This window comes from Canis lupus, chromosome 31 (genome assembly GCF_003254725.2).
Source record: "Canis lupus dingo isolate Sandy chromosome 31, ASM325472v2, whole genome shotgun sequence".
Lineage (NCBI taxonomy): Eukaryota > Metazoa > Chordata > Mammalia > Carnivora > Canidae > Canis > Canis lupus.
Genome location: NC_064273.1, coordinates 27,810,419 through 27,830,634, shown reverse-complemented (window position 1 = coordinate 27,830,634; position 20,216 = coordinate 27,810,419). Strand labels below are relative to the sequence as shown.

General features: G+C 38.0%; 1 protein-coding gene across 13 annotated transcripts in view; it reads left to right on the top strand.

Moving 5' to 3' along the window:
• SYNJ1 (synaptojanin 1) overlaps positions 1 to 19,607 on the top strand; it is a 90,855-nt gene extending 71,248 nt beyond the window's left edge. For 2 of the 13 annotated variants that reach the window (XM_035709464.2, XM_035709463.2), the window contains exons 24-33: positions 1,518 to 1,727; positions 2,607 to 2,747; positions 3,311 to 3,349; positions 5,264 to 5,311; positions 6,588 to 6,626; positions 6,761 to 6,831; positions 9,355 to 9,463; positions 9,702 to 9,919; positions 13,848 to 13,871; positions 16,565 to 16,702. In XM_035709464.2, coding sequence (XP_035565357.1) covers positions 1,518 to 1,727; positions 2,607 to 2,747; positions 3,311 to 3,349; positions 5,264 to 5,311; positions 6,588 to 6,626; positions 6,761 to 6,831; positions 9,355 to 9,463; positions 9,702 to 9,919; positions 13,848 to 13,868 — 896 coding nt within the window. In that variant the 3' untranslated portion in view covers positions 13,869 to 13,871; positions 16,565 to 16,702. Of the gene's footprint in view, positions 1 to 1,517; positions 1,728 to 2,606; positions 2,748 to 3,310; positions 3,350 to 5,263; positions 5,312 to 6,587; positions 6,627 to 6,760; positions 6,832 to 9,354; positions 9,464 to 9,701; positions 9,920 to 13,847; positions 13,872 to 16,564 lie in introns of all 13 variants that reach the window. The other 11 variants (XM_025450048.3, XM_025450047.3, XM_049104789.1 and 8 more) reach the window with 8 other exon arrangements.
• Positions 19,608 to 20,216: the final 609 nt, after the last annotated feature.

The window sequence follows — 20,216 nt, the reverse complement described above, 5'->3', positions numbered from 1 at the left end:
CCAGGGAGTGCCATTTGAAATGAAAGAAGCTTGAGAGTTGGCTGACAATGTTAGGGACCAGCGGGGCAGAAGTGGTGATAGAACAGGTCACGGGGAAAACGGGGGTGGGCAGAACCACAAGACCTGAGTGCAGCTGTGGGATTGGACACAGCTTGGCAGCAGGTTGTTGAAGGGGATAGGGGTCCCATCTTAGGACTTCTTTTTCCTCTGAGAAGTGTTAAAAGTTGAGGTTATCTGTGGCAGTAGGATAACCCACAGTGTCTGGAGAGTTGAGAAGCTTTGAGATAAAGCCCCTGAGAAGGAGTCAGGGGAGAACCAGTCATGAAATTGCCAGGCAGCTTTGGGATCCCAGAGAAGGCTAAATATTGCAAATTTAATACAACTGCAATCATAGGCACCACGGGATTCTCTCCAGCAGCAGCAGCAGCACTCAGCAGCCCTGGTGCAGTGATGGAGAGGTTAAAAGTGGAACTGCTGCAGCTGGGACAGAAGAGTAGTGCGTGAGGGTGGCCGAGGTGAAGTGCCATAGAAACTGAGGACAGATCCAGAGAAGCAGAAAGGGATAGGGACCAAAAGCAGAGGGATCAAAGGCCTGGATCCTGATAAAGTCACAAGGGGCAAGAGTCACTGAGGGAGAGAACTGGCAGGCTGGGAGGTAGTGATCAGAATGAAGTGTTTTTTGAGTATTATTTCAGAGCGAGGGCAGTTGTGAGGGCTGTGTATGTTTGAGTGGAAGAGGATGTAAGGACAAGACCAAGGTATTATGGTTGTTGATGTCCTGTCTCCATGGATTTTGAGGTCACCCAGAAAGATGGTAGGACCCAACCATCATCCTACTCTCTGCTTAGTCCTTGATGAGTGGATTCAAGTCACTGGAAGGATGGAGGTTGGAGATGATGGCAGCTAGGGGATGCGGAGGGCGTTAACATAAATTCCTGCTGGCATAGCCTCAAAGAAGTAGACCTTTTTGTTCAGAATTGGAGGATTAGTGTTCTGAAACTGGAACCAGGTTGCAAAGGGCACCCTGCCTCTACTCTCCAACCCTGAGGAAAGGTGGAGAGATTGGGAGGCCTCAGGTGAGGAGACCTGACGAAGGGTGCATGGCTGTGAGGGCTGGAGTGGAGCTGAGGGCAATGGGGAAGGAGTGGTTCCATGGAGCAAGTAAGAAGGTTTGGAAGGAGAGTAGTAAACTTCTGAGTCAGCCAGCACTGAGATAGCTGCTCAGTGGAATATTGAAAGTCGTCATGTTAGCCCAGCTCCAGATGTTAGGCACTGCTGGCATCCTCTGCTCTGAGGTAATGGGCTATCTTTACAGTTTTCTGTAAGGGCGTATATACTCATTCTAGTTCTATACATATACATTTTTCATATATGTCTACATGTTTAACCTGTACGTGTTTGCAATGTCATAATGTTAGCATTTATTTTGTGTATTGAACCTCTTAAAACCTGGATTGGTGAAAACAATCTCTGAGAAAGTTAAAATGGTGGTGATTTTGACAACCTCCTTTCCTTAGGTGATGTCGATGACTACAGTGCTGAAGTGGAGGAAATTCTTCCCCAGCACCTCCAGCCATCTTCAAGTTCTGGCCTGGGCACTTCCCCAGGCTCTTCACCCCGGACCAGTCCCTGCCAGTCACCGACCATATCGGAGGGCCCTGTACCTTCCCTTCCTGTAAGACCAAGCCGAGCACCATCAAGAACTCCTGGGCACCCGAGCTCACAAAGTGGGTATTTATTTAAAGTTCTATGTAACTTTCCCTAGCTGACCTATTTGATTTTAGGTGGTCAAATCTCTGATGCCTTTGGATCTGTCCCATGTTTTCTGTGCATGCAAAAGAGGAAACTTGTAGATGGTAAGCCCTGAATGGAAAGGAAACTCATCATCGCTTTCATTAGATGAGAGTTTTTCTTAAACCTTTTCTTCTGTGAGGTTAGGTTTATCCATATCTTAAAATCAATGTTTTTTTGGTCAGTATATTAAGATCTCATAACTATCTGGGCTTAACTATCTATCTATGCATAACCTGTATTATAGTATGAAGCAAGGAGAGACAAAGAATTTTTTTGAATTCAAATTTAAGAGTCATTACTCCTCCAAAATTGGAAGATTTGTCTCTGGAAGTTGTTATATCCTATCACTAAATCACTGTTCTATGCTTACCAACATCTCCAGAAAATGTCTTCCATTTCATAAATTTCTCCAGTTCTCCATACTACTACTCTTAGAGGACTGGCTTCATTAGATAGGTATAGGGAAAAGAAGAGATGTGTTTTTTCTTCTCTGGATAGGCCAGCAGGCTGCAAATGACCTCATTGAACCAACACTTTTGCCCTCTTGATGGGGCCACTCAGTAAATCAGTGCTCCTGGGGCCTAGCTGAGGTGTCCATATGGAGCTAGCTAGCGCTATTGCTTCTGTGGTCTCGAAGGGGAATTTAATGGCAGAACTGCTTGTGTTATTGGTAATAAAAATGCATGTCAGTGTGCTATAGTACCAATGGAGAAAATGATCAAAATTGTGAATATATCATATGTCTTGGTAAGTACCATATCTTTGTGCTCACACCCACGTAGAATCTGATCTTACTTAACATACTTTTCTAGGTTCTCCTGTCGACACTCTCCCAGCAACACAGCTACAGCAAAGAGATTCCCAGCCCCTTGAGCCCAAACGGCCACCTCCTCCCCGCCCGATTGCTCCCCCCGCACGCCCTGCGCCCCCCCAGAGACCACCTCCACCTTCAGGTAACAAACCGTTTGATTTCCACTAATGCCAGACTGGAAAATATTCCTCCATTCTCTTTTAAAAAGTCTTGCATTTTTCAAACCCGAGCTTCTAGATTTTGTTGTTTTTCTGTCATTGTTGCTACTACCTGAGCTTTTCTCTCAGGAATGTGGTAGGAGCAACAGAACAGGTAAAAAGAGTGTTTCCCAACTGGATTTCAGAGATTAGGTTTTTCTAGCTGCCTTCTTACAGGTGTGCACAAAATGTTTGGTTTGTTTTTGCTAATTTGATGTAGTTGTACTAATTTCTGTAAAATATATAGTTAGAACCAAGGAACAAACATACATATACTTATTTATGATCAAGTTTTATATGTTTGCTTAAATATTCTTTTTAAGTAAGTATAGTTAAAACTTAAATTGTTAGAAGTATTTGCATTAAATAATAGCTTTTTTACAGTACCAAGATACTAATATGTAGTTCCCACATGATATTTAACATCATGAATACTATAGTAAATATTTGACAGTTCTTTATTTAATGTCCTTTCCTTCTTGCTGCATATTTTCTTATGAACTATAAGGGGCTAGGAGTCCTGCACCTGCTAGAAAAGAATTCGGAGGTAACCATTTATATTTGTTCTAATACATGCTTCTTGGTTCATTTATGTTTTAGAGTTTGATCCGTGTAATGAAAAGACATTTTAGATTTGTTTGATAAAAGCCAAAGTGAATGATATTTATACTCCAAGTTAAAAATAGTGCCAAACTTCCATTATATTCCTGTTGAGTAAAAGATTATAGTTTTATTAGTGAACCGAACTGATTAAAGGCTTCCATTCTCCGAGTAGACGTAGTTGAATTACTCATCAAGGACTGATACACTTTTTCTTAATAAATATAGTTAGTTTGGTTACGCAAATATAATTCCCCTCAAATCACATTAACTTTAAAAGGAATTCAGGTATAGTAAATATGGTAAATATTTTCCAAGTATTTGATTAGTGATGCACTGGTACTTTCCTTTTCTAGAAGCTTAGCAAATATAGTGATTAGCAAAATTTCCTAGGAATGCAACTTAAAGTTATAATTATCTGAAATATATCTTTCATTTTGCATGGCTTTATTGTAACTTGTCATAAAACTCATGCTTCACTTTTTTTAACAATGATTTTTTTTTCAATAAGGAAATTTTTTTAATAAGGAAATTTTTATTAACAAATGGGTCACTTTTTTAAAAAGTGTACTTCATTTGTTTTACATGAAAATTTCTCATAAAAATCAGTTGGAGGTATACTTTTGACAAGTTCATTTAATCTAATTCTCAAGAGAGATTGAGGCTGATTATCATTGATCTGCAGAAGAACAGATTTATAAATCCACTATTAATATTGTTAAGGTTCACTCACTATGCATGTGTGGTTGTTCTATGTCAGCTCTGGCTACCTAATGCCATTGCTGGCCAATTCACATGTTATCACAGGTTGACTTTGCTTGTATATAGATTTTAAGGACTTTGTATGAAAAGTATAGCTTGATTATTTTAGCATGACAGCTTCTGCAGAACACTGTTGGATGATAATTTTTCCATTAACTTACAAAAAAATTAATTTTTCCCATTTTAAACTCCTGCTTTTATTTATACTTTTATGTTAAGTTCTATTTATCCCCTTCCTTTAATAAAGAAAAAACTACAGAAAATAAACTTTTAAGTGAATTTGTGAAAAATTATATCAAACTTAGAAATCTGACTGAATTTTTTTAAAGTTGCTTCTTTTCATAATTCTTTTGTAGGGATGTTTGCAGCATATTTTTTTGAAACTAAACTATAACCAATAACTATAAACCAATAACTCTTCTAAGGCAGTCACTAAGAGAAAGTCATTATACTACTTACAGAGTTTTCTTAAAATAATCCATCAAAAACTAACTTCTAAGAAACTAATATAGTCTCATAGAATTTTTTTTTAAAGGTTTCATTTACTGATGAGAGACACACAGAGAGAGGCAGAACATAGGCAGAGGCAGAAGCAGGCTCCCTGTGGGGAGCCTGATGCGGGACTTGATCCCAGGATCACAACCTGAGCCAAAGATAGATGCTTAACCACTGAGCCACCCAGGTGCCCCTGTCTCATAGAAATTTAAAATGAAATTGAAACTATGATTTTTCTACCTTTGACTGTCAAATATTAGAGCTTTCATTAGTGATTTAACTGTGAATATAATGTGATGATCATAGAGCCAAAGCTTTCATTAAGATATTTTAAAATTCTGTACAGCTAGTAATCTATGTGAATCTGATGTGAAAAGAACAGTGTCATCCCCTTCCTATCCTGTTTGAGGAAAGAGAGGACTGGGGTTTGGGCTAGGCATCGAAAGTCGCTTTGGTTTGTATTGATATCTTTGAAGAAATGTAAAGGAGTAAAAGAATCTTTCTGCAAAAGTCAGTTGAACGCAGAAATTGTTTTGTGTGCCTGCCTTTCATTCTGTGCTGTGGGCCCTGAACAATATACAGCTTCTGTTCTTTCTCTAAAAAGGTGTTGGAGCCCCTCCCAGTCCTGGGGCAGCTAGGCGAGAGATGGAAGGTAACAAGACTTCTACACCATAGAAATGGACCTCTCCTCTCACTTGTAAATGTCAGCCCCCCGTGTGTAAAGGCACACTAAACCTGTCCTTAGTCTACCTGTAAACTTCCTCACCTCTCTTGTGTACACCATGTAATCTTGTACTTCTTCTCTTTCCATCCTGTGTTGTGGGTAGTTTCTAACGGGTTCCCCATTTAATTTCCCTGCGATTCTTATGTCATTTTGCACTCTGTTTTGTATATATTTCATATCTACTTAGGATGTGGAATTACTGTACAATGTTTTTTTAAGAAGAATGCCTTTCAAAATACTTTATGAAGTCAGATGTTTAGAAATGTACTATGCCAACTCTGAAGTTTTACAAATTAATTAAAATTTATAATTAAACCCTATTAATTCAGGCCCAAGACTATGTACTTTGTGGGTGATTTCAAATAACATAAATTTTTATGTATAATGATGCTGAACTAAGTTTGCTTAAAAGACCATTAAGACAAAGCCATTCATTAAGATTATAGTTGCCAGAGGGCTGATGTATTCAATGTAACAATGGCACTTAAATTTCCTTTTAAAAAGAATAAATTTGAGATGCTACCTTTAACAGCCCCCCTCCACCTTTTCACCCCCGGAGTGATTTATTTCATTTCATTTCATTTGTCCATTACCTTTCTTGTGAATTTGAACCACGTGTTAACACTATCGCCCATAAGGCAAATACTTAGTTGTAAGATATGCCTACCTTCTACCTTAGTCACAGGATTTTGTTGCAGAAATCTGAAATACCTCCTTTTAAGATTACTTAATCCATAGTGATATCTAGAGCATGAAGCTCTAAAACTGGGTTGTTAGGAGCACCCTTGTGTAACTTGGAAAATGCTGTTTGCTCAGGAGCAGTTTGTCTGCCAAGCTCTGAGAGGCAGTCGTGTCCCGTCTCATGACCATTCACATAAGCTGACCTTATGTTTTCGAGGTTCACAGGAGAGAACTCTGGAAAGGTCACCTTAGAAGTAGCTCTGTGATTGATATATCAGCCTGAGACCTAAGTCGTCTCTCATAAATGTCACTCTACATATTCTACTAATTTTTCTCTCTTTGGGGACATTTTCTTCAGGGCTGATAATAGCCTTCATCATTATCCAAAGCAGTGTACCTTTGGTTCCCATCTCACGCCCCCATTTGTGCTGATAATGATACAGAACAGCCAACGGATATTACACAGTGTTGCTTGAGTGTTTACTTATGACTCATTTTTTTTTTTCCCCTTCTTGCTTCAAAGCACCCAAAAGCCCTGGAACAACACGGAAAGATACTATAGGTAAAAACACTTGAATTTAGCTACTTAACTTTAAAACTGGACCATGTAGACACTTGGGGATATAAGTGCATGGCTTCTTGTTTCTTTCTTTTTAAAAAATACCCTAAATACATGGTGTGATGTCTTTGTTTCAGGACGCAATCAGCCTTCACCTCAAGCAGGATTCACAAGCCCAGGACCTGCTGGATACAGTGCAGCCAGACCGGTAGGCAACACCTAGCCTATGAGCCAAGACATTTTGGTTCTAGGTCCCAGTTTGCTATTAGTCATATGTGTTATGTTGGGAAATCCTGTGGCCTGTCTAAAATGAGGGCATGGCACTTGATGCCTCCAGGGTACCTTTCAACTATAACATTTAGCACACTCTTCAAAGGAATGAAATATACTTTATTATTTGAATAAAAGTGATATACTTAAGTAATTATGGTCACTAAGCAACTTAGAATCTCAAAGTTTATGAGAGGGCAATGTATTTGGGCAGCATTTTAAGCTTTTAGTATCTGAGTAATTAATGAGGATATAAAGTCATCCTTTAATAAGAAAGATTTAAAAACTAGATTGCAGGGAAAACGTTTATAATAAGAGTCCGTATACTAAACCTGGTTCTCAAGGTAGTAAAAGTAGGAGAGCAGATGGCATTTCAGGGCTTCTCCCTTCCTTGTAAATCTATGGTTTTCTGTGTTTATCGTATTTTCTCTTATATACATAATTATTCTAATGTTTACCTAAATGAAAATTTTCTCTGGGATCTAACAAATAATAAAAGAAAATGGAAACCAGAATCAGTGGCTTGTCCAGTGGCGCCTGGGATGCCAGGAGGTGGGGTGGAGCACCAGCGAGGTGCCTCTAGCTGAAGAGTGGAAGCAGGAGCTGGTACTCTCAGAAGAAATGCAGGGGCCTCTTCTAATGAAACTGCTTCTAATTCCTAATAAGAAATGGTCATAACATTTCTAAGACAGAAATCTTTGTCTTTCCTGTTGTAGCTGTCTAGTTAACATCCACCCTAAAAGTCCTTTACTCCACATAATATTACTCTCCACATTAGTGTCTTAGCAGGGCCCCTGGGTAGCTCAGTTGGTTGAGCGCCTGACTCTTGATTTCAACTCAAGTTGTGATCTCAGGATCATGAGATCAAGCCCCATGGTAGGCTCTGCACTGGTGTGGAGCCTCCTTAAAATTCTCTCTTCCTTTCTTTCTCCCTCTGCCCCTCCCCATCTGCTCATGATCTCTGTCTCTAAAATAAATAAATAAAAATAAAGTGTGGGATACAGATACAGATATACAGACACAGCTAGAGGATCTGTTACCCATTCCCCTTTTTTCAGAAAGGGAAAGTCACTCTTCACTGACTTTGCCAGCCACTTCCCACAAGCACTTTATGTATTCTGTTTAATGCCATCAGAATAGGGAAGGTAAGTCAGGATTTTGTGATTACAATAATAACTTATGCCAAAAATAAGAACCATTGAGGGCTTAGCGCCTCCAGCAAACTTATTAAAATAGCGTATTTCTCACCAGTGTCTGTCTTAATGTATTTAATTTAGCACATTGAGTTAGTCATTCAGGAGTTTTTACATCTGTGTTTGAAAAAAAAAAATATCAGGGTGTGGATTTTCTTAAGTGTCTTAGTTGTGTATCTCCATCTCCTCTTGAGCTTTCACAGCATCCCTGGCTCCAATCAAGGTATTGCTTAGGGGAAGGGTGTGGCCCTGCCATTTGTGACACTTGAGCTCCGGTCCTGGCTTTCCTTCCTAGCTTTGTGGCCTTGAGAAAATTGTATACGTTTCTTCATCTTAATTTAATTTAAAATAGAGTTGGTAAGGGCACATGGGTGACTCAGTGGCTGAGCGTCTGCCTTTGGCTTAGGTCATGATCCAGGGTCTTGGGATCGATCCCACATCAGGCTCCCTGCACGGAGCTTCCTTCTCCCTCTGTCTGTGTTTCTGCCTCTCTCTGTATGTCTCTCACGAATAAATAAATAAAATCTTTAAAAAAAATAAGATAGAGATGATAGGGGCACCTGGGTGACTTAGTTGGTTAAGCATCTGCCTTCAGCTCAGGTCATGATCCCAGGGTTTTGGGATAGAGCCCCTTATCTGGCTCCCTGCTCAATGGGGAGCCTGCTTCTTCCTCTCCCTCTGCTCCTCCTCCTGCTTGGGCTCTCTCACTCATTCTCCCCGTCAAAGAAATAAAATCATAAAACAAAATAAAATGGAAAAAAATAAAAATAAATAAATAAAATGGAGAAGCTAAACCTATCTCGAGGGGTATTTTGAAGATGAAATGGAAATACCTATATAGAGTGCTTAGTTAACATCATGTTTGCCACATAAAAAGTCAAAATAACAGTCAAAAATAAAAAGGAAGGTTTTATTTATTTTTTTAATATTTTATTTATTTATTCATGATAGACATAAAGAGGCAGAGACACAGGCAGAGGGAGAAGCAGGCTCCACGCCAGGAGCCTGATGTGGGACTTGATCCCGGGACTCCAGGATCGCGTCCTAGGCCAAAGGCAGGCGCTAAACTGCTGAGCCACCCAGGGATCCCCAAAAGGAAGGTTTTAAAACTTAAAACTATCTGACTATAAATAGAAAGCAATTAAAATGACAAGATGGGAGCTAATGCCAGAAAGGAGACTAAATGAGATACAAAAGCAAACGTATTTATAAAATCTTATCTATCAAAAATAAATAAATGTCTCAAATGTTATGTTTCCCATTTTCAGACTGTTCCACCCCGTGCAGGAGTGATCAGTGCCCCCCAGAGCCATGCTCGGGCATCTGCTGGAAGATTGACTCCTGAAAGCCAAAGCAAACCATCAGAAGTCCCAAAAGGTAGACCCTATTGTAGAAATACCAGTTTTGTTCTGAATTTTTTCACTTCTCTTTTTCCCTCCTCTCACTTTCCACGATGTACTCAAGGAGGGAGAGCCTTCCTTCCTTCCATGTGCCTTGAGAAATGAGGCTGCTAGGTGGAGGAGTAGGGGACTAGAATCTCCCAACAGCTCACTGAAAGGAAGAACAGAATGTGGCTTTCAAGAAAATACCTAACATCTGAAAATTCATTGTTTAGGTCCAGTTCTTCTTCCTGAACCACTGAAGCCTCAGGCTGCCCTTCCTGTGCAGGCTTCTCTGCCCCCACCTGTTCAGAAGATGCAGGAGCCTCTTGTCCCTGTGGCAGCACCTTTGCCTCAGTCTGCCCCCCAGCCGAACTTGGAAACCCCGCCACAGCCACCCCCTCGGAGCCGGTCGTCCCACAGCTTGCCTTCAGAGCCTTCATCACAACCACAGGTAAGTCCCACTTGTGAACAAGATAGTATCTTTGATGCCTTCAGTAGTCTCTGAACAGACTTACTTTAATTAACTCTGCTGAGATCAGGGGTTCTCAGAGAGTGAGCCTAAAACCAGGTTCTTGAGGGACTTTCCAAATGGTTCCTAGGTGGTTTTATCTTGGTTACATTTAAAGTGTTTGTAACTTTTTCATTTTTTTAAAATGCACAATTTACTTTGGGCAGTTAATATATGAGGATAAACAATAGTTTATTTTTCTCATTCATAGCTAATATATTAGATTTGGCTTTTACTTCCTGGAGAGAAATTCCTCACTATTGGCAGTATGGTCAATTTCCAGTAAACAGAGAATAATCCTTTTATCCCTCCAGCTACAAGCAGTCATTCTTTTCTGAGGTGGAGCTGGTCCTAGGATCCTCAGGTATTTCCGTGACAGTCATTGGTCCAGTTTAAATGGTTTGGCTATGCCAAATGGTTGGTAGAAACCATCAAAAAAATAAGGTCACCTCATTAGTGTTGCACAGAAAGCAGTGCCATTACCTTAGTGGGTGAAATCATAGGATCATAAGGACTTTTATTATGCCAGTGTGACCTCATATTGGAAGAACTTCAGCATATACATACAGAGTTATTTTAATATAGCAATGGTCATGCAAGTTAAATTGTTTTTATTGGGTGCTGTTCTACTTTGTTTTGTTATGTACATTCTAGTAAAATTGTGAATATAAAATTTATGTTTAGTAAGAACATTTTTTTCTTGTATAACCTCACAATTTTATCCTGATGTTTTAACTTGAAAATGCCATCAAGGCCAAAGAAATGTGTACAGTTTTATGAGTCTGCTTTTAACTTTGTAAAGTTCTAAAATACACAGATACTATACATTGGCTATGCCCCGTAAGCACATTTATAAATAATAGTTTATATCTATTTTTACAGATATCTGGGGATGTCCAGCTAGTAGGGAGAAGTTAACAGCTTCTTATGCTTCTATATAGTGAAAAACAGATAATAGAGTAAATATGAGTCTTAAAAATGAATATTGTTAGCAATTAGCACTTTCTCAGATGATTGGTCACATTTGTAAAAACTGAAGAAGGATACATAATTGAGAGAAATGAAATGTTCTCATAAGCTGATTAACATCAGAAAGTATTCTATGTTTTTTAGTTTAGAAAATTGAGGATGTTGGTGGTGTATAAAAATTGTAGAAATCCTTCAAACAGTAAATGTCCACTGTTTTTTTCTTTCTGCCAATCCACTTTTAGTGAGTCATGATTTTTTCTTCTAATATTCTTGTTGTATGTTCTATTGTATTTTTTTTTTTAATGTAATTGGGGGGTGGAGCAGCTGGGTGGCTTAGTCGATTGGTGTACAACTCTTGATTTCGGCTCTGGTCATGATCTTGTAGTCCTGAGATGGAGCCCCGCGTCGGACTCCATGCTCATCTGGAAGTCTCCTTGAGGATTCTCTCTCCCCCTCTTCTTCTGCCCCTCTCCTGCCTCTTTCTCTCTCTAAAATAATCTTTTAAGGAAAATTTTTAATGTAATTGGAAGGCAAAAAAACTTTCAACCTAGCCATCTATTGCTTTCTACTACTGTTTTAAGACAGAAAGGGAGCATCTATTTCATGTAAAAGTCAACCTTAATTCCTAAAAGTCTGTAATGGTTTAAGTATTCTTAGACCAACATGAACATAGAATACTCTGAAAAACTTGAGAAAGAGCCAACTGTCCAGTAAGATTGCAATTTTCAGTAGGAAATCATAACAGAAAATCTTAACACAGGAGTATTATAGGACAAATATTCCCATGACTACCACATTATCATTTTCTTAGGCCATTTTCATTATTTTGGTTTCTCTTTTTGATTGGAATGGGTGTAGTGATTTGGTGGACGACAGCATGGGCTTTGTGTTTGGCTTGGTAGAGGATGTTCTCGAATCTTGTAGTATTCACTTCACTGAAATTACCAAAGATGTTCGTTTTAAATTCTGAATATTCTTTTTACCTCAGTCATTGATATCAGATTCCTCCAAACATTACATACACACTTTTATTTCTTGGGGGAGTGGGGGTCTTGTTTGTGTGCAGACCATCTTTGGGAACGATCACAGAGTGGTTTGACAGTTTCCTCTAAGTAGTGTTGGAGGGATGGAAGGAAGGGCAGCATTTTACCTTCTTGTGCCTCTTGAATTTTGAACCATAAGAATAATGCCTATTCAAAAAATAATAAATATCTAAAATTTAAATATCTTCCAGAGCCTTGGGTTGAAAAGGATAAGAATTTAAAATATGATATATTTGCTATTTTGGTGATATATGAAGTAGTCGTAGAATTGCATACTTAACAATTTTTATAAGTCTTTATTAATTCTGCCCAAAATATGGAGGTATTTAAAACATAAAAACATATATGGCCCAGCTTTGCTTTTTATTATTATTTAAGTGCTCTCTGACTCTATAATTCTATGTCAAAAAGAGTCATCCAATTCAAATGATTATATAACATGTACAAAATGTAGAAATGCCTCACTTCTCTGCCTGACGTGTAGCATCTTAGTCATCTGATTGTCATCTAAGGACCCGAAGTTAGGAGAGTCAACAAAAGATAAAGGAACAGCCTCAGTGCTGTACCGTTGTGAGAGCTGACAGAGGGAGAGGGAAGAGATCACGTAGAAAATCTCAGCATTCTGGATCTGTTCAATACCTCTTACCTTCTGTCTGTTAGTACCAAAGCTGATAAACGTAACCCTGACGTCATCGAGAAAGTATTCACTTAAATTCAGGAATCTCGTGGTTCGTAGGCAGGAAACTCTGTTCATGCTTAATATATTTCTGAATGTGACCCCCTCAATTGTCAAACTGAATTTTGGTATTTTAAAATAAGGTAAGCTTTAGACATTGGGGAAGAGTTGGTCAAAACTGTTTTTGAGACTATTGTGTTAAAAAAAATACTGCTATATTATGGAAAGGTGATTTCATTTTTAAACAACAAAAAATAGGGTCCATTATTTTGTTGTACCTTCCAGCTAATAAATTGGTGAAGTCATGATAGTGACTTCTGAAAATTTGCATGATACGGAATATGCCTGGCTCCTGATCATTTTGTTAAAATAAATACTGATTTTTTCAGTAGGGTACTGCTTTTGCAAAGTGGTGCCATTTTGTACATTTTCTAAATGCATAGGCTACTTTGTGGCTGTGTCCTACTCTTTGTGGGCTACCATAACAAAAATACCATAAAACGGGTGGCTTAAACAATAGAAATGTGTATTCTCACAGCTCTGGAGGCTTGTAGTCTGAGATCAGGGTGCCAACACAACTGAGTTTTGGTGAGGGTTTTTCCCAGCTTTCAGACAGCTACCTTCTCACTGTGTGCTCACATGCTCTTTCCTCCATGCTTCCAGTGGGGGAGAGAAAGCTCTCTGATGTGTCCCTTCAAGGGGACACTAATCCCTCATGAGGCCCCACTCTCCTGACCTCATCTAACCTCAGTCACCCCCCAAAGGCCATGCCTCTAAAATATCATCACATTAAGGGTTAGGGCTTCACCATATGAATTTGAGGGTAGGGGACTCACAAACATTCAGTCCGTAAAAGATTGCTGAAAATATCTTAGAGCTCCAAAAACCTAGTTGGAATATTATTTTTGTAGTAAAAAACTTCTTTGAAGTAGATAGTTATCAACCTCTGACAAAATTAAATCTTGAGCCCTAATTCAACAGTACATTTTTTATTCAAAATTACAAAAGAAATTGGAGTTGTCTCTTGAAGGTTTGGTTTGATCTACAAATAACTGCTACGCTTAGCTTCTGTGTATAATCTAGAAATAAAAGTATTTTGAAGACAGAATTCTTAGGGTTGCTGGTTGGTCTCAGATTGTTCTCCTAACTCTTTCCTTTGATGTCTGTGTTCCCTTTCTCAAAGCAGGAGCAACCATCAGGGTAACAGGTATTGGATTCTTTCTCAATCTTATCTGTGCTTTTCATCTGTCTTAGCACATTAGATGTATGAATCTTTTGGCTTCATACATCTAAGGTTTCACCCATTTTTAAAACCACCTGTCCACATTAATAAATTCTATTATCATACCATAAACTTGCTTTTTTTTCTTAGTATTTCAAATTTTTAGGAACCATTTTAGTTCTTGTTAATGCTTTATTATTTTTTGCTTTGTTTTTTTATTAAAATTAACAAAACTAAAAAATGTAACTTCAAAAAGGTAAGCTCTAGGTTTTGGAAAGTCTATTTGGCAAGACCCAACCCTGTCCTGGTTTTAATGATAGCATAATTACATAAATACAAAATTCAACTTTTTTTTCTTAGGTTTCTTTTGGGAAATTTTTTTCAAAGAATTTTAGTAACAAGATTATTTTTGGTAAGGAAGAACTGATGATTTGGAAAGATAAAAGTGAATACTATTACAGGATTATTTAAAGGTCCTTCCAACACCTTTCTCTGTAAAGATACCATCATTTAAAAAATGTTAATTCATCACAAGTCCTGCTTAGATTACAAATTAATTCTAATACAGTGAATAGTGGTGTGGCTTTCATTGTAATTTCAAGTCTGATTGGGAAAAATGATCTTGCTTCAATCAAATTGCCTTTGACATCTCTTGAAAACAAAATTTTTTATATGAAAATAAAGGTATTTAAACAAATAGCATTTATTTGCCAAAGGCCTGCTATTCTAAGTTGGGCAATGCATAAAATTCTCCTGTCCTATAAATAGTGTCAGTGTTTTTGGACTGTTCTATCTGCTGTGGGAGAATTGGGTTCCAGACCTAATCAGGTACTTCATTTGTTGCATTAATCATAAATAATCCAGAGATTATTGGTAATATAGAGTTAATTGTAGTTTTTTATTCAATAATAGATCTTTTAGGCAGATTTCCATATATAAACCTGCTTACCTTCAATACACTTAGACTACAGTTTTGATTCTATTAAAGATTCTATTTTTGTACAAATTTATGGTCATATTCAGTTGAAAAATATACTTGTTTATTCAATTATAAAGTATGTTCTAGGACAATTGAATAAAACAATCAGACACTTGAAAGTTACTCACTTAATGAAGTTATGCACCATTTCCTTGTACAAATGAACAGTTTTCCCTGTTAAAGTAGCAAGTTAATACTTGATAACATGCAAGTATGTCTTTAGGGGGGAGCTGCTGCTCTTTTTTTCAACACAGCTTATGAACATGTAGCTATTTTGCTTTAACAACTATGTGAATTAATTTTGGGTAGTGCTCCATTTGGTTACATTGTAGGTCTTGAGCTAAATTTCTCCCTCCCTGCCCTTTCCAACCCAAAATTAGTCTTATCTTTAAATTTGGCCTCAATATCCAAGTCATCTATTTAGTTTCAATAATTGTGTACAATTGCTGGGGTTTTTTAAATTGAAATGAAGCATATGAACTAATTTGCTCATAAAGCCAGCATCCTCTTTCCCATAAGAGAAGTTGGCTTTGCTCAGTCCCACAGCCACACTCCACTTCCAGCTGGCTCATCTATGGACTAGACCCTAAGTGCACACTTTTTTTAAAATTTTTATTTATTTATGATAGTCACAGAGAGAGAGAGAGAGAGAGAGGCAGAGACACAGGCAGAGGGAGAAGCAGGCTCCATGCACCGGGAGCCAGATGTGGGATTCGATCCCGGGTCTCCAGGATCGCGCCCTGGGCCAAAGGCAGGCGCCAAACCGCTGCACCACCCAGGGATCCCAGTGCACACTTTTTATGACCATAAAGTCCTTCAGAACACTCTCCTACGAGTTCACTGCCAACCCTGTCACATAGAAAGGACTGTCCCACTCATCTCTTAGAATTAATACACCAAATAGAAAATGGCTTTCCGCCCCCCACTCCGGGTTCAAACAATCATTGTGTATGATTATTAATAAGCATATCTGTTTAGAAACATTTTTTAACAAGATGGGAAGGTCAGTTAAAGAATATTGTCACATTATTCACAAAGTTCAGTCTGTAAGGAGAACTTAAAAGGCAAAGAATGCTTTGAAAATTCATTTTTCCAAGTAGAAAAGGAAAAGATGCATTGTCTTTAGCTTATGAATACAAATATACTAATGAAATCTATTTTCATTCATAAAGTTGAATTTCCATAGTAACATTAACTTTAAATAAAAGTGTATTTAAAAGAAAAATGAAACCACATCATCATCATCATAGATGGGTGTTGGAAGTCTAATATATAAGTTTAGCATGAGTTCTGAGTATAGGTTTTTTTTAAGTTCATGCTAACATTTGATAGAATAGGGCATGAACAAAAGTCATTTGCTAATTCTGTAAAATTCTCCATTTTACCATATTAAAACTTGCATGAATGAAATGGGCTCTTTCTAATTTCTTTGGGATTTAAAAAATGTATTTAATAAAAGGGTTTATTTAGTAGGGAGTTTTTAAAGAGTAAGGTTTTAGTTGTTTTTCCTAAGCCACTAGAGTAACAAACTATACAAAGCTGCTTTTTACTTTCAAACTTGTATACTTGTCTCCCCCCAAAATGAAGAATAATTGAGATAGGAAGCATAGTGGGGGGTGTTAAAAGTAATATATTACCTTTTATTATTATTATTATTATTATTATTATTATTATTATTATTGAGTGCTCTCTTTTTCAGGTAAAAACAAATGGAATCTCTGCTGTCAGACTGGAATCACCATTAAAGAGTGACCCATTTGAAGATCTGTCATTTAATCTGCTTGCTGTATCAAAGGCTCAGTTATCTGTTCAAACATCATCTGTTCTAACTCCAAACCCAAAAGGGTTGATTCAGTTGCCTTCTGCAACACAAAGTAACATGAGTACTTTGAGTTCTGTAAGTTGCATGCCTCCAATTCCAGCCCGGAGTAAGTCCCAGGAAAATATGCGATGTTCTCCAAACCCATTTATTACGAGCTTGACCAGCACAAATCCTTTTACGGACAGGACTGCCGCTCCTGGAAACCCATTTAGAGCTGAGTCTCAAGAATCTGAGTTAAGTTCATGGCTTTCCAAAGAAGAGCCTGTTGCTAACAGTCCTTTCCCTTCTCTGAAGCCTCTTGGTTATAACAATAGCAAGCCTTCATCTTCATTTGATGGTTTTAAGGACAATTTTGATCTGCAGGGCCAGTCTATGGCAAAAGTCAGCAACCCAAAAGGATGGGTAACGTTCGAGGAAGAAGAGGACTTTGGTGTGAAAGGAAAGTCAAAGTCGTCTTGCTTAGACATACTGGGTCATCAGCCAAGTTCACTTTCTGGCTCCAGCATGACCTTTGATGATGACTGGAATAAAGGTACAGATGTTCCTCTCTGTGTGCAGCCATCAAGAAGACCACCTCCACCTCCTGTCACTCTGCTCCCATCTGGCACCACCCCTTCCGTAGCTCCTTTCACAACCTTGGCATCTAAGGCATCACCCACACTAGACTTCACAGAAAGATAAGTAACGCAGTAGAAAACTGTTGGTTTTTTAGGTTGGGCAGGTTAGAGCCAAAAAAATTGGGCATTAGTTATTCATAACGTGCAATAAGTAATTGTTAAGTGCACTGACGTTGTCATGAAATACCACTATTTAATGTGTACAGAGTTGGAATATGTGTATATTGGAAATAAGGAAAAACCCTTCTCATTATTAACTGGAGTTTTTGGTGTGTTTCTGTTTGGATAAGTCAGAGAGAGTAGTAGCCATAAACCGTGCTCAAAACTACTTGAGAAAATAGTCCTTATTCAGAAATTGGCAGTCTTCTCTGAAGAATCTCAAAAAGCCCAAATAATGTCCAGCTGACATTACTGCCGGCTCTTTTGTGCTTGTTAACAATTGGTGTTTCCAAGTATTTACCAAAGAGCTATCAAAGTTATACTGAAACAATTTTGGAAAGGCATGGCTTTAAAAAAAAAAAAAAACGTGTGTGTACAGTGTGTACACACATACACGCATATATATATATACACATACACTTCCTACTTGTAAAACTCCTAAATTAAATTCTAGGATATAAGTCAGACAAAATTTTACCTAAAAGTTCTAACAGAGTTATCTTTTCAATATTTTCTTATTAAAGGGATGGCTATAATTGAAATCTGGACATTTTGTTAATTTTCTTTCCAAAACTAGAATCTCACCACAGACCAGATTTTCCTAGCATTCCATCCCCCTCCCCCAAACACATACATAATGCACATCTATGTTACTTTGCCCTCCAACACTTCCATATGCTTCTCTCTGGGAGGAGGTTCTTGAAGCTGGAAGCAGCCTATTGTGTGGACACTGTGATGTGGATGGACACTCCAGCCCTTACAAAAAAGCACTATGGCCTTATCTGTCAGGAAGGCACATACCTCTAAGTTCAAAGAGAAATATTAGAGCTAAATGTACTCCCCTCTCTCTGCACTAAAGTGTATGTTGCCCATTTCTACCGCACACTTGGTCTTTGCTGCTTCCACTCTAGAACTTCGTTAGCAGGGAAGGCAGCAATCCTCAGAATGCTTGGAATTGGGGATCTACTCAAGTGTGTGTGCTCTGTCCCTTTGAGAGGCTATGCAACACATCTGTGATGCTGCTTTACATATTTAGAGGCCGTCCCTCAAATCAGCTGTGGATTTTGTCTCCTGCACTGCCAATATGCAACTGATCCTGCTTTTGTTAATTTTATGAAGTTCACAGAATTTTTACACAATGTAGTATTTTGATATCATTAAATAATTCCAAACAGAAAACTCCTCGGGCAGTAGTTGTTTTGTTGTCGGTTTTAGTTAAAATCATCTTTACCCGTTAAGAGTTATATTAACTGTTGCTTTTATAAAACGAGTTGTATATGTCCACCTAAATTCTGTTGTCCATATTTAACCTTTAGAGATGTGCATTGGGAGAATATCAGAAAATAGAGTTCATGGCTAAGATTATGTAAAATGGAAAAGCACAGCAAACTGCATTGCACTTAAATACATAAAGCAAATCTAGTAGGAAAAAAGCACTTTTCTAAATGCTCAAATGTTATCAAAATACTATATTTATAGAAGTAATCCTCTCTGTTAACAGCCCAGATTTGCTGTTAGAAGTAACTCTTGTGAGTTTTATATTGTGCTTTTTGGGGGTTCTAATCATTTCAGCAGTAGTATATTTTAAACAGCAGTATTACTATAAGCAGTGTGCTTCAGAATGTGAATTAACTTGTTGAAACTGTGGCTTTAACATCTATGTGATTAGTGTATATGGTATTTGCTGTCCATTAGCAGAAGAATTCATTATAAACTTCACTAGTGCAGATTGCAGTTGTGTGAGCAATGTTTCCTATTGAATATAAACTACTGTCTAAAATATACATATCGTGCAGCAGCTCAGCCTTTATCAGGAAAATTATTTGGCAAGTTGCTGAAAGGGCACAGAGTTAGGAAAGTTAAAGGTATGCTGCAAATAACTAGCCATTATTCTGTGTTATTAAAATATTTACCAGCTCTGTTAAAAGCAGAGCAGAAATTAGACACTAAGGATCTCTTTGTGAATTCTTTGTTCTCTATAGTAGATTGCTGTTTATATGTAAGAATTTTATTGCTTATGTGGCATACAATATTTATAACTATATACTTTATAGAAGTACAGTATTAAAGTCAGTGGTATACAAACATTCTGTACATATCCTGTGAAATGTGCTGTCATATGAAATAAATATACCTGTCTTTACCGTGTTGACTGCTTTGCTCAAGAGGGAAGAATTTTTCTAAGCCATTTTCCTTGAACTTTTTTATATCCAAGTTTAATGATATCTGGGAATTAACTCATTGTCAAGTCAGGTGTTTTGATTCAAGACCTTGCTTCATCCATTTCACTTCTCTATATAATACTCTAAGATATTCTGAGACTACAAATCATCATTTAAGAAGTCCATGCATGTACTCTGTCAGGCCCTCATTCAAAGTCTTGTTGGCTTGAAAACAACACTGAAGGAGGAATGATGATTCTCTAACCCACAGCAAAATAAACAAGTGGGGGTAGAAAGGAAATAGGCTCAAGGACAGCCAGACATAGGACACTGACCTGAGGAACCCAAAGGCCAAGGCCAAGGCCAGTAGATCCCTTGAGTATTGCCTTTATGCAGCACTACATGATTGCTATTCAGAACAGAAACCTTGCTTTTTTTTTTTAAAGACTTTATTTTAGAGGGAGAGCGTGAGTGGGGGAGGGGCAGAAGGAGAGGGAAACTCAAGCACAGTCCCTGCAGGGCTTGATCCCAAAACCCTCAGATCATGACCTGAGCCAAAACCAAGAGTCGGACACTTAACGAACTGAGCCA